Consider the following 12,685-nt stretch of genomic DNA (forward strand, 5'->3'; position numbering starts at 1 on the left):
CTGGATATTGACATTTTCATGGAAGCAAGTGTCTGTGCTTTGAGACTGATCTCTATTTTATTGATGATTTACTAATTTATCATAGAATTCAGATGGATTGGGGCACCTGGGTGGCTCAGTCGGTTAGACTGGATTCAGGTCATGATCCCACAGTTTGTGGGTTCGAGCCCTGCATCGGGCTCTGTGCTGACAGCTCAGAGCCTGGAGCCTGCTTCAGATTCTGTGTGTGTGTGTGTGTGTGTGTGTGTGTGTGTGTGTGTGTGTATGTCTGCTCCTCCCCCACTCATGCTGTCTCTCTCTGTCTCTCAAAAATAAAATAAAACATTTAAAAATTTAAAAAAAATCAAATGGATTAATAAGAAATATGCATTAATTTATAGATATATTTGTGGTTTTCTGTACCCAAAGTATATCAAATTGCTAACATTTATCATTTGGACAAATAGGGGTATGTATAATTAGCTAGATTAATAACTGGTTTGGTATGTATATCCAGAGGGAACTGATTAATAAATTGCTCTCTCCTTAGAGAAAGGTTTCTGGTATTTTAACCAAATCCTGTCCTAGTCAACATTGAGCCTCACTTGGGTGAAACTGTACCAATGCTTGGCCCAAAGTTGGGAGAGATGGCTAATGTAATAACAAAGTAGAGAAACCGAATTCGAGGACATCTTGACCTTTACCTCAGTGATCCAGATCTAAGAGGCAGGAAGGGCACACGGATGATGTAAGCACCTCACCACCACCACCACCACCACCACCACCACCACCACCACCACCAATGAAATTGCAGAAGGACAGTAGCAGAGGTATGGCTTAGAATCCTCATATATGAAAGAAATTTAGATTTTGTTTAAGTCAAGTATAAGATTCATATATCCCAATAGTACAGTGTAGCTGGTGCAAAAAGCTCCTGTGATCACAGGTTTTCCTAAATAAGAGTATAGTGTCTGCACTGACACGAATCAGCCTATTGTACTCTTCAGTGACAAAGTGCTACTTCTTTTAGAGACTGCCTTTGAGGTTGGTCACTTGGAAGAGAACAACTCAAAAATGAAAGTGTTGGCCCCCAGCATGTCTCCTCCTGCCTCCCCGTTTCTTCTCCTTGTTCCTCTTGCATGCATCATCTTGCCCTCCCCGAGTCTGAGCTTGTTCTCACTGAAACAGGAAGTACTAAAGATGTTGAAACCTAGCCCCCAGGGCAGTGCAACACATCTCTAGTCATGTTCTCCACCATGCCTTGCCCACAATACAGTTTTGCTCCATACTAGCTAAATTGTTTGTTGAATTTTAAGCTCCCATGCTGACAATCGTGTTGCCCCAGTGCTGACCGCTGAGATGACCAGTGTTGCGTTCCAAGTGGCCTGTATTGCCACCCAGGCGTAGGATCTGGTGTCTCAGGAATGACTTCCAGATTCCCATGATACTCACTCCTTGACCTTGCAAGTTTCAGCTCTTTCTCTTCCTATGTATCTAAATGTGTGGGACTGACCGTCTATGTTGGGTACCATGGTCTGTCTTCATGTTGCCAGGAGGTCTTCTCAAGAATTGTGGCTCATACCCTGAATCAGTGCCCAGTGGCCAGATTCTGCAGGTGTGACTAGACCCCAGGGTGATAATGGCACTGTTCTGGGTTCACCAGCCTGTTGCTCCCTGTTGACAGCTTTGTCTCCTTATGATATCTGGTCCCCAAGCATCCCCCTAGCACTATTACCAAAACCCGCATAAGGACTGTTTCCTAAATGAGATCAAGGTTACCTTGTCCATTGGACATTGTGCTTGGCCACTCTCCTGAGTTGGGCTTTACAGCTGGAATAAGCTCTCAGCCTGCTCCATTCTTGTGAGCAGGCCTGGCCAGGGCCTAGCTCCCTTCTTACAGCCTGTGTGCTCTTTTGAGTTAGGGTAGCTGGTACTCAGAACTATGTTCTCTAAAATGGAGAAAGGGAGGCTCAAGGGCAGGAGAAGAGGAACTTCTTTAAATATGTGTCTTTGAGCATTGAAAGGTTGCCATGTAGGGAAATTATTGGACTTGGTCTGTATGGCCCTAGAAGTTAGAACCAGGACTCCAACTAGGTTGAGGCTACTAAGTCGCTGGGTGAAAAAGAACCTTCCTTACCCCAGCCCAAATCTAACAGCATTTCCCAGAGACAGAAATGAATGCCTTCTGGGGACCCTTCATTAGGGAAGGAATTCTGGCATAGGTTCAATTAGCAGATCTAAGTTTTGTTTATTAGTTTGTTTCCATTGCAACGTGGATAAAAATGGTGTTTACTTGGGTGGCGTTTGCATGTGTGATAGGTTGCTGCGGTCACACGCCAATCATGAGTGACCCCCAATCCCACTCCTTCCTTTCCTTGTCCACAGGGACTGTGAGAGAGAGCAGCTTTATTATAGCAATATCCTCAAATCTACTCTGAATTTTTTAAATTAATTCACTCTGTACCAGGATTCTCACACAGAGAGTGGTGACATCTAGTTTCCAAAAAGCAACTTTATTGGTACTGGCCCCGCTCAGTTGGGTTCGTACCCGAAGAACTGAGCCCTGAACGCCACATGGCATAGTTTTTTTTTTTTTTTTCTTTCTATATGTTTTCTGCTTCTTTGTCTCCCATATATGGTAACACACAAACATGTAGTCTGATTAAATGGTCTCATGTTACAAGGTCGTGTACAAGGGATGTTGTCACGTATGTGTATGGCCAGGTTGCCTTAAGGTTTGTGTTTTGTTTTTTTTTTCTTTCCTTAGGGAGGGGACCCTACCACAACTCAAAGAGTAGTTATATGTTAGGCACTGTGATTCATTCTGTGCTCAGTACGTGTAACTGTTATGTTTGACCAAGTCCTTTCGATATTGTATTTATAACCTGCAATGTCACAGACATTGTAAAAAGGGTCCAAGTATCAAGTGGGGTTGATTTGTAAATCATCTTTAAATTTCTTTTAAATTTAAAAATCCCTAATTGAGCTTCATGATTCTAGTCCCACAGTGAGTGGATTACCTGCAAGTATAGTTTTTAAAAGTCAGATGTGTGGGGTGCCTGGGTGGCGCAGTCGGTTAAGCGTCTGACTTCAGCCAGGTCACGATCTCGCAGTCCATGAGTTCGAGCCCCGCGTCGGGCTCTGGGCTGATGGCTCAGAGCCTGGAGCCTGTTTCCGATTCTGTGTCTCCCTCTCTCTCTGCCCCTCCCCCATTCATGCTCTGTCTCTCTCTGTCCCAAAAATAAATAAATGTTGAAAAAGAAAAAAAAAGAAAAAAAAAAAGTCAGATGTGAATTTGGAATTGGGTTGCTCAAGTCACTGCTACCAAGTCCCTGTATTTACCCAGATAGCAGGGGAATATGCTATCAGCGTCATCACTCTTTCCCTAGAAGGGACTGTAAGGGCATAACTTTAACAAACAAAAACAAAAAACAAAACAACAAGAACATTCCTCTTCCTGTACCTCTTCTCAGCAATGCCTCAACTCAGCTGTGGGTTGGGCCAAGCCATCTGTCAGGTGCATATCCAAACCCGCAGGATCCCAGTGGCCCAGAAATTGAACTCTGTGTCAGTTTTTCTGAGTGACTTTAGCTAGAACAAGCCTTCAGGTTAGCAGACAAAATGCATCATGAATTATCAGAGTTCACTTGTTTGAGCCGCCTTATGAATGTCATCATCCATGTTAAGAACCTGCTAACAGCCCTAATGAAAACTTCTGTCAGTGCAGTAGATATAGAAGAAACATTGCTGCGTTAGGCATTCCACTGACATAGTATATGCAGTGGCAGGTGGTCATGTTTGAGTAGATCCCTCATTTCAGAAGTCCTAAAACTCCATTCAGTGGAAAAAGAAATCAACATGGAAAGCATATGATTTCTATTTGATTGGATCTGTCATCGTGTGCAGTGACTAACTGCTGTGCACACTTCCAGATAGTCATGAACACAAAAGAGAATCTAAAAGGGACACTTGATCCATGCAGAATTATGCTCAGGTTATCTCAGAATATGATAGTTGGCAGTGGACCCCAGTGATCCTGCTTCGTGCAGTAACCTATGGATTCCAGCTAGATTTACACTTGGGTTTGCCATATTTCTTTCAAATTGACCTGGAAAATGACTGATGTTTTAATGTTCACATTTCTTGGAGTTTATTTTTGGTAGCAGCCTTATTGAGATATGATTCACACACCGCGCATTTCACCCATTTAGAGTGTACAATTTAATGGTGTTCAGTACATTTACAGAGCTGCACAACCACCACACGATTTTAGATCGTTTTCATTACCTCACAAAGAAACTCTGCACCCCTTAGCTATCATCCCCATCTCCTACAGCCCTAAGCAACCACTAATCTACTTTCTATCTATATATTTGACCATTTTGGACATTTCATGTAAATGGAGTCATGTAATATTGGGCTTTTTGTGTGACTAGCTTTTTCCACTTACCATGTTTTCAAGATTCATCCATATTGTAACATGTCGGTGCTTCATTCCACTTTTTTTGGCCACGTAATATTCTTTTATATGGGTACACCCATTTTCTTTGTTTATTTATCAGTTGATGGCTATTTGTATTATTTCCACTTTGGGGCTATTATGCATGCTGCTACTGTGAACATCCGTATACAAGTTTTTGTGTGAACATATGTTTTCATTTCTCTTGGGATATTCCTAGGAGTGGAATTACTGGATCGCATGGTAACTCCTATGTTTAACTTTTGGAAGAACAACCAGGCTGTGTTTTAAGTGGCTGTACCATTTTACATTCCCATCAGCACAGTATGGAGGATTCTGATTTCTCCACATCCTCACCAACACTTGTTACCATGTAGACTTTCTGATTAACACCGTTCTACTGGAGATGAAGCGCTGTCTCATCTCATTGTGGTTTTTGTTTCGATTTCCTTGATAACTAATAATGCTGAGCATCTTTTCATGTGCTCATTGGCCATTGTATGTATTTTCAGAGAAATGTCTATTCAGATCTTTTGCCTATTTTTGGTTGGGTTGTCTTTTTATTATTGAGTTATAAAAGTTATTTATATATTCTAAAAAAATGTTTTTTACATTTATTCATTTTTGAGAGACAGAGAGAGACAGAGCACAAGCCGGGGAGGGGCAGAGAGAGAGGGAGGCACAGAATCTGAAACAGGCTCCAGGCTCCAAGGTATCAGCACAGAGCCCAACGTGGAGCTCGAACTCACAAACCACGAGATCATGACCTGAGCCAAAGTCAGACGCACAACCGACTGAGCCACCCAGGCACCCCTTTATATATTCTAGACAAAAGTCCTTTATCAGATATTATTTTCTCATATTTTTTCCCATTTGGGGGGTTGCCTTCACTTTGTTTTTAATTTTTTTTTAATGTTTATTTATTTTTGAGAGAGGGAGACAGAGGGGGACGGGAGGAGAGAGAGAGGGAGACACAGAATCCGAAGCAGGCTCCAGGCTCTGAGCTGTCAGCACAGAGCCTGACGCGGGGCTCAAACCCACAGACTGCAAGATCATGACATAATCCAAAGTCGGACGCTTAACCAACTGAGCCACCCAGGTGCCCCTCCCAGCTCACTTTCTTAATAGTGTCCTTTAAAGCATGAATGTGTTTAATTTTGATAAGGTACCTATTTTTTGTTGCTTTCGCTTTTTGTGTCATATATAGAACTCCACTGCCAAATCTTAGCTCATGAAGATATTTATCCCTATGCTTTCTTGTAAGAGTTTTGTTGTTTTCGCTTTTAAATGTAGATTTGATTCATTCTGAGTTAACTTTCATATGCTCCGAGTTGAGGGTGCACCTTCGGTGTTTTGCACATGGCTATCCAGTTGTCCCAGATATTTTTGTTGAAAAGAGTATTTTTCCCCATTTGAACAATTTTGGCACCCTGGTCAAACATTAATTGGCCATAGATATATGGGTTTGTTTTTGGATGGTAAATTCTCTTCTACTGAACTGTATGTCTGTCCTATTCCAGTACCACCGTGTCCTGATTACCTTGCTTCTTTGAAATATTTTTGAGTCACAAGATGCATATTCTGAAAGTGCAAAATTATGCACCACTTTTAGGCTATTAAAATAACTGTCAAGTTGTGTGCTCAATTTTCAAATTAGACTCTTTACTCCCATCTAGTAATAGAGAAAGCATATGCAAAAATATTATTTCTAATACATATTAATAAGATTTGGCATTTTAAGAAGAATATTCTTCTCATTTTATTTATTTTGCTGCAGCAATTTGATTTAGATAATCAAATCATGCTTCTATTTTTAACAAATCCCAGAGAGTTCTCTGGGAGCAACCATGATGACATGCGGAAGTGGAGGTGTTTACAGTTGGAATCCGCATCCAGAGATATCTGCATGGCAGGGTTTCAGGAGGAGGTTTGTTTTAAAATCTAATGAAAGAGTGAAAGGTGGTTTGGGAAAGGCTCCTGTCTGTCAAGCCCTCACCCAGTGAAACCGCCCAGACCTCTCTGAGCTTGCGTGATTGACAGTGGAAAGACCTGGAGTCGAGTTGGAAGAAGACAGCCCATGACTGTGTGTCCTATTCCGGTCTTTTTAGACTTACTAAAAAAAAGAAAATAATAATAGCTGAATGCAGCGGCAAACAAAAGGCAGCCACTTCTCACTTAGTAACTGTCAGGCAAACAATAGATGTACCTTGAGATAATATAAATAATCTGCTGACTCTGCTATGGGAGAAAGCAACATACAGTTTAAGATGATCATATGGGGTCCTCATAATAGAACATCACTACATGCAGATCTGGAAGGCTCATGTTCTCCTCAGCTTTTTATATTATAAATCAGGAATTGAATCTCTGTTAAAACCATTGAGAAGCTCTGAATCTTAGTTAACAGCTAGGATATCTCCCTTAGGGTGTGAGGTCATTCATTCATTCCATGCCTCCCCCCCCCCACCCCCCCAACACTGCACTTACTGCGGTGTCTTCCATCAAACAGAGGTTCGGTTCGGGGGGTATTTGTTAGGGGATGGGAAGAGATCTGGAGAGGAAAGGGGGATGGAGGAAAGGCTGGGCAGCGAAACTAGAGCAAAGCCACGGGTGGGTTGGGATGAAGGGTGCTCATGAATCAGGAGGGAAATGGAGGGAAAGCATCCCTGCCTGTCACCCCTCTGCTTGTGCACAGCTCCCTCACGCCCACAGTGGAATGGGCGAAGGAGCAATTTGGGATTAGGAGATCTGCGTGTCATTCAGGCCACACAGTTCACACTGTACCCATCATGCTCCTTTTAAATTTTTTTAACGTTTATTTTATTTATTTTTGAGAGAGAGAGAGAGAGAGCATGAACGGGGAAGAGGCAGAGAGGGAGGGAGACAGAATCCAAAGCAGGCTCCAGGCTCCGAGCTGTCAGCACAGAGCCTGACACGGGGCTCGAACTCATGAACTGTGAGATTGCGACCTGAGTTGAAGTCGGACTCTCAACCGACTGAGCCAGCCAGGCGCGCCCCCCCCCCATAATGCTCCTTTTAATATGACATTCTCATAATTAAATCGTGGCTTACTTTATTTAAAAACATACTTTTCGGGGCGCCTGGGTGGCTCAGTCGGTTAGGCCTCCGACTTTGGCTCAGGTCATGATCTCGCAGTCCGTGAGTTTGAGCCCCGCGTCGGGCTCTGTGCTGACCACTCAGAGCCTGGAGCCTGTTTCGGATTCTGTGTCTCCCTCTCTCTCTGACCCTCCTTCATTCATGCTCTGTCTCTCTCTGTCTCAGAAATAAATGTTAAAAAAAAAAAAAACCATACTCTTCAAATAAATCGCTTTTTATCCCAAATTCAGGAACTGAATTTTAATACTAACCACAATAACACATAGATTTATTTATCACAATATTAGGGGAAATATGGAAAGAACCAATAAGTTGATGTGTGTTTGATTCGCCATTGAGTATTAGAAAACAATTTTTATTTACCTACTGCTGTTTGTACTTTTTCCTCGATCTCGCAGCTAGCTTTGTTCAGGAAGGAATGAAAAAACTCAGCATTTGGCGTAAATTTGCGAGCATTTGTACAGCAAACTGGACAGGTGTCTTTCAAAGTCTATGTCTATCTGCCTTTTCCCCCTAACTTTCTTTCTCTTTGGTTATAGGTCGGGAGGAAGAGAGGCCTCTCAGCACATTTCCGAGGCAGTACATTGCCAGAATATTGGCTACTTATTTGGACAAACATTTCTCCAAGGTAAACATTCCCATTGTAACAAGAAGGGGGCCCGTCATTAGGATTTGCAGATTGCGGGGGTCCTGCACAAAGGCCGGATTGTTTAGCCTAACACAGACTCAGAGTGCCATGGCAAGAGGGAGGGAGAGAAGAAAGCAGGACCGTGGGGACACCCTGCAGTGTCTCCTAACTGTGTTGCCGGGAGAATGGCGGCCGAACCGGGAGCTCATGGAGTTGTGCTTCAAATGTGGGGGGAAGGAAGGGAGGAAAGGGGAAGCTGTACTTTTTGCTTCGTGTTAATCTCTCTCTGGTGTTCATGAAAGCGACAGGCGGTGTAGTTTGGTTATTACAATAGCATTTTGTCCTTTATGGGGAACGTGTGGCATCCTTCTTCTTAGAGGTTACCAGACCATTTATGCTGTGCCCGTGTCACAAAGGGAAAGGGAGCGGAATCATAATATTTTACACCAATGAAGACTTACAAATGTGTGGAAGATTTTAAAGAAAATCCATGCTCTCCTTTTACCTACCAAGTGAGCCTGTGGTTGGTTGGTGACAAATACTTCATGAAGTTCTTGGTTGGGAAAATCATATCTTTAATACCTCTTTTGGGAGGGGGAGGGGTACACGTATGAGAGAGAAAATGAAAATGAGAGAAAGGGAGAGAGAGAGAGAGAGAGAAAAGAAGAGAGAGAGACCCCAAAAGGAGTCTGTCAGCATCATACTGTACATTTCAGAGGAGTAACTCCAGGCGCTTTCTTTATGAATCATGAGCTTAGCGGGAATAAAGGCTTAACAGAAGCAGCTGAATTCACCGTCAGCTTTAGCATTCATGAATTGGCTGCCAATATTTTAACACAAATCGCTGTGTCATTTCTATGAAGTTCCCCTGTTGCTGCTCAGTCTTTAGCCAAAAGCTGTTTTTGCTAAGCCCTGAAATTACATCTGATAAAACACCTCCTTCCTTCCTGATAAAGATACCCACGTACACAACCCACAGACATGCAAAAATATATGATCCAATTTAAAAGAAAATAAACTTGTCAGCTTTCTCTGTTTAGCAGTTAATAAATGGCTGACGTTACTTAGTCCTTAGCTTGTGAGAATGCAATTTCAGATGGCAAGGAGCGAGTAATGTTTTCCTCATCAGTCCTCATCCTGGTGGTTCTTTTCTGAAGGGGCTGAGTGGGGGAAATGGAGGCTGTACATTAGAGGAGAATTTTTTGATACTATTCATTGTCTGTTCTGACAGAGAAGACATTGTTTGTTCACTGTAATAGGCTTGGCAGGAATCTGTGCTGTGCATACAGAATGGGAAAATAGCAGAGCAGTGGAGAATCTCAAAATCCTGAGCAACAGATTAGCTTAGAGGTTTTGTAAAAAAAAAATATACATATATAATATAATATAATATAATATAATATAATATAATATATATATTTCAGTAGTTTCTCATTGCAGATGCAAGTCACAATTTGGGGAAATAGTTTCCTTTAAGTGATAGGTTTCCTTACCTTACATTATGCATGTATTACATTAAAAAGGCTCAAGATAGCAGTGTGCCTATCTAAAATACTGTAGTAACAAGAATTGCAATCATGAAAGTTTATGAACACACCAGACCTGCTTTGAGATTGCTCCCTGTGCATTTGTATTCATGTCAGTGTAAATGAAAAATAACCTATGTGCCTCATCTGATGATTTCACAGAAGCAGGTGTGGGCTGCCTAAGGTAAGAGAAAAAAGACCCATTAGAAGATACGCTTTGAGGTAAGAAGTACACTGCTAGGGACTCTGTGAGAGGTGCCAGGCCCCAAATGTTCAGAACTTTAAAGTTAACAACTGTAGAAGTGAAAGTGCAAAGCAGTGTGCAAACCCTGCCTTGGAAACTGAAACGGCAGAAAGCAAAGCAAGACTGAGGCCCAGTGTTTCTTCTTCTTGAGGTTCTATGTTCACCCCACTTGCCCCCTCCCCCCGCCAGCACAGGAACTGTGTGGTGCGATGGTCCCCAACAGCCCCTGGTGTCCAGGGACTTCTTATGTGTGCTTGTGTGTTTCTTACTAGAGCAGAAAAAGATGTTGTCAGGCTGCAGGCTCCTATGTTCTCAGAGCACATGAGCCAGACCAGGAGAGCTCCAAGAGCAGGTGTGCTGGGGCCATTCCCAGCCAAGTTCAAGGGCCCCTCGTCCTTATGCTCCAAGAGAGATTTATCATATTCCCCAGTCTTGGCTTATATTTGTAAGAACTCTCTGCATGTTTTTATAAGGACTATATCACGTAAATTATGACATTTCTAAAATTATAGTTGTGATAATGTCACAGTACACTCAATCATTAGATTATTGCAAACCCTTCTCGGCTTTTTGTGTAACCTATATAAGGGTCGGCCTTAAATACCGAAAGCAGATCTTTTACTCTGCTACTTATGACATCATTCAGGTACGTTATCTGCTTAATTTTTAAATTTCTCAGTCTTTTAAAGTGTGTTTGGCAATCTTTTCAAAGATGTGTTTGTATAACCTTTTAAAAATATATAAAATATATTTATATGATGATATTTTCAAGTAAATACCAAAGGAACCAAGAAAAATTAACCAGGACTGTTTCTGTTTATTGCTTCAGTATATGGGTACGTTTATATTGTCCGTTCTTAAAGTCGTTTTTATTTTATTATTTTTAACAACCCAGTGAAGGGCTACCCAGGGAGGTAAGGCCAAGGTGCAGCCAGTCCCTCCTGTCCCCGCAACGGCTCCTTGGAGACGCTGCCTGGGGCAGACGACCCGCGGGCCTCAGAAGACAGTTTGCAGGAATTGCTAGCGCTTCTGTGCCTTGGTGGCCCCGGCTCCCATCCTGCCTTCTTGTTCCTATTCTGCTGGAATCCCCGGTAACCGCTGCACTGGAGGCCTGATCATTAGCATGCACCAGTGACAACTGGCTCTCCAGAGCATGCGGCCACGGCCTGCCGGAAAGCAGTGGGAGCTCCCAGGCAGCTAAGTCAGTGTGTGCACCTCTAGAGGCAGAATCGCCTGGTCTGGCTTCATTCATAGGCTTGTAACTAGGAGACAAGGTCTATCCCTGTCTTAAAACGAGGAGTTGCAAGGGTCTTGTTTCACCAGTTACAGCTCATCTTTGTCTGTTGCAAAAGGAAACCTATACCAATAGAGGGAAATTGGAGTAAATGCTTAACTATTTTATTTAACAAACACTTAAACTGCTCTTCCTGTGAGACAGGCAGTGGTCTAAGCACTTTGCAGATACTAATTCATTTAATCCACTTGACTCTCCCACTCCTGCTACCGTTAATATTATTCCCGTTTTACTGAAGACGAAACTGAAGCGCACAGAGTGTGGGTGACTTATCCATGGTTCCGCAGGTGGTAAGGGAAGATGGCATGTGCACTGGGGCTGTCTGTGCCAGAGTGTGTTAGGGCTCCATGCGCCCAATCACAGGTACCTCCTGTACGTGTACCAACGACAGAGCTTGCTTCGAAGCCATGTCCCTTGGGGATCTGTAAACACACATGCCATCCCCATGGAAGTGCACGTGATGTGTTACATTGTTGGTTTTCAAACTGTGCACCCCTTGTCTCTTGGCGTTTATTTACATCGGTGGAAGAAGCATTTTAAAAAAATGTTTTTTTTATGTTTATTTTTATTTTTGAGAAAGAGAGAGACAGAGTACAAGGAGGGGAGGAGGAGAGAGAGAGGGAGACACAGAATCAGAAGCAGGCTCCACGCTCCGAGCTGTCAGCACGGAGCCCGATGCGGGGCTTGAACCCACGAACCGCGAGATCATGACCTGAGCCGAAGTCGGACGCTCAACCGACTGAGCCACCCAGGCGCCCCAGGAGAAGCATTTTTGATTTCTGTCCTTCTAGAATTCAGAGTGGGTACAGGTTAATGCTGTGTGGTAAACCCGGGATTCCAGCCACTACATTCCACGGCCGTCAGGGTGAGCTGGACTCCGCAGCACGCCTGCATAGGGTCCCCCCAGCAACAGTAGGAGGAAGGCCAAGGGCGGCCACTGTCCCTCTGCCTCCGCACCTCTTTCACTGGGTGGGATGTGCTCCAGCCGTGAGGCCAGCAGTGTTGAACTTGCCAACATTGAGAGACGCCGCTATTCAAGCTGATATGTCAGTCAGTTGGATGTTTGACCACTCTCCTCTCACCCGCCGTGAGGATTTAGACAGCTGGCTTTGGGAGGTCGGTCTTGTCTTACTTAACCCAGCACTTCCCAAAGAGAGATGTTAATAGGTTCAGCTCCCTACTGCTGCTCCTGAAAGAGAAAAGGAAAAACGTTTTATTTACGATCAGATGTTTGAGAGACGTGGGTTAAACGAAATTAAATCGATGTATTTACTGCAGGTTTCTCAGAATTTTCTTGGGACTCCCCGGAGCAAGATGCAGAATGCAGAATTTCCTCAATTTTTTATTCCCGCCTATGGGGAGAAATGTCTACCAGCACCCCTTGGGCAGTGCTGCCTTAAGAAAAGGAGAAAAGAAAAAAGAAAAGAAAAGGAGAGAC

At 43.3% G+C, this 12,685-nt stretch overlaps 1 protein-coding gene across 1 annotated transcript in view; it reads left to right on the forward strand.

Moving 5' to 3' along the window:
- LOC123586636 overlaps positions 1 to 12,685 on the forward strand; it is a 106,357-nt gene that overhangs the window by 83,180 nt on the left and 10,492 nt on the right. The window contains exons 4-5 of the mRNA XM_045455839.1: positions 8,095 to 8,183; positions 10,542 to 10,599. Coding sequence (XP_045311795.1) covers positions 8,095 to 8,183; positions 10,542 to 10,599 — 147 coding nt within the window. The remainder of the gene's footprint in view (positions 1 to 8,094; positions 8,184 to 10,541; positions 10,600 to 12,685) is intronic.

The sequence above is a fragment of the Leopardus geoffroyi genome, chromosome C3 (assembly GCF_018350155.1).
Source record: "Leopardus geoffroyi isolate Oge1 chromosome C3, O.geoffroyi_Oge1_pat1.0, whole genome shotgun sequence".
In the NCBI taxonomy this organism is placed as follows: domain Eukaryota; kingdom Metazoa; phylum Chordata; class Mammalia; order Carnivora; family Felidae; genus Leopardus; species Leopardus geoffroyi.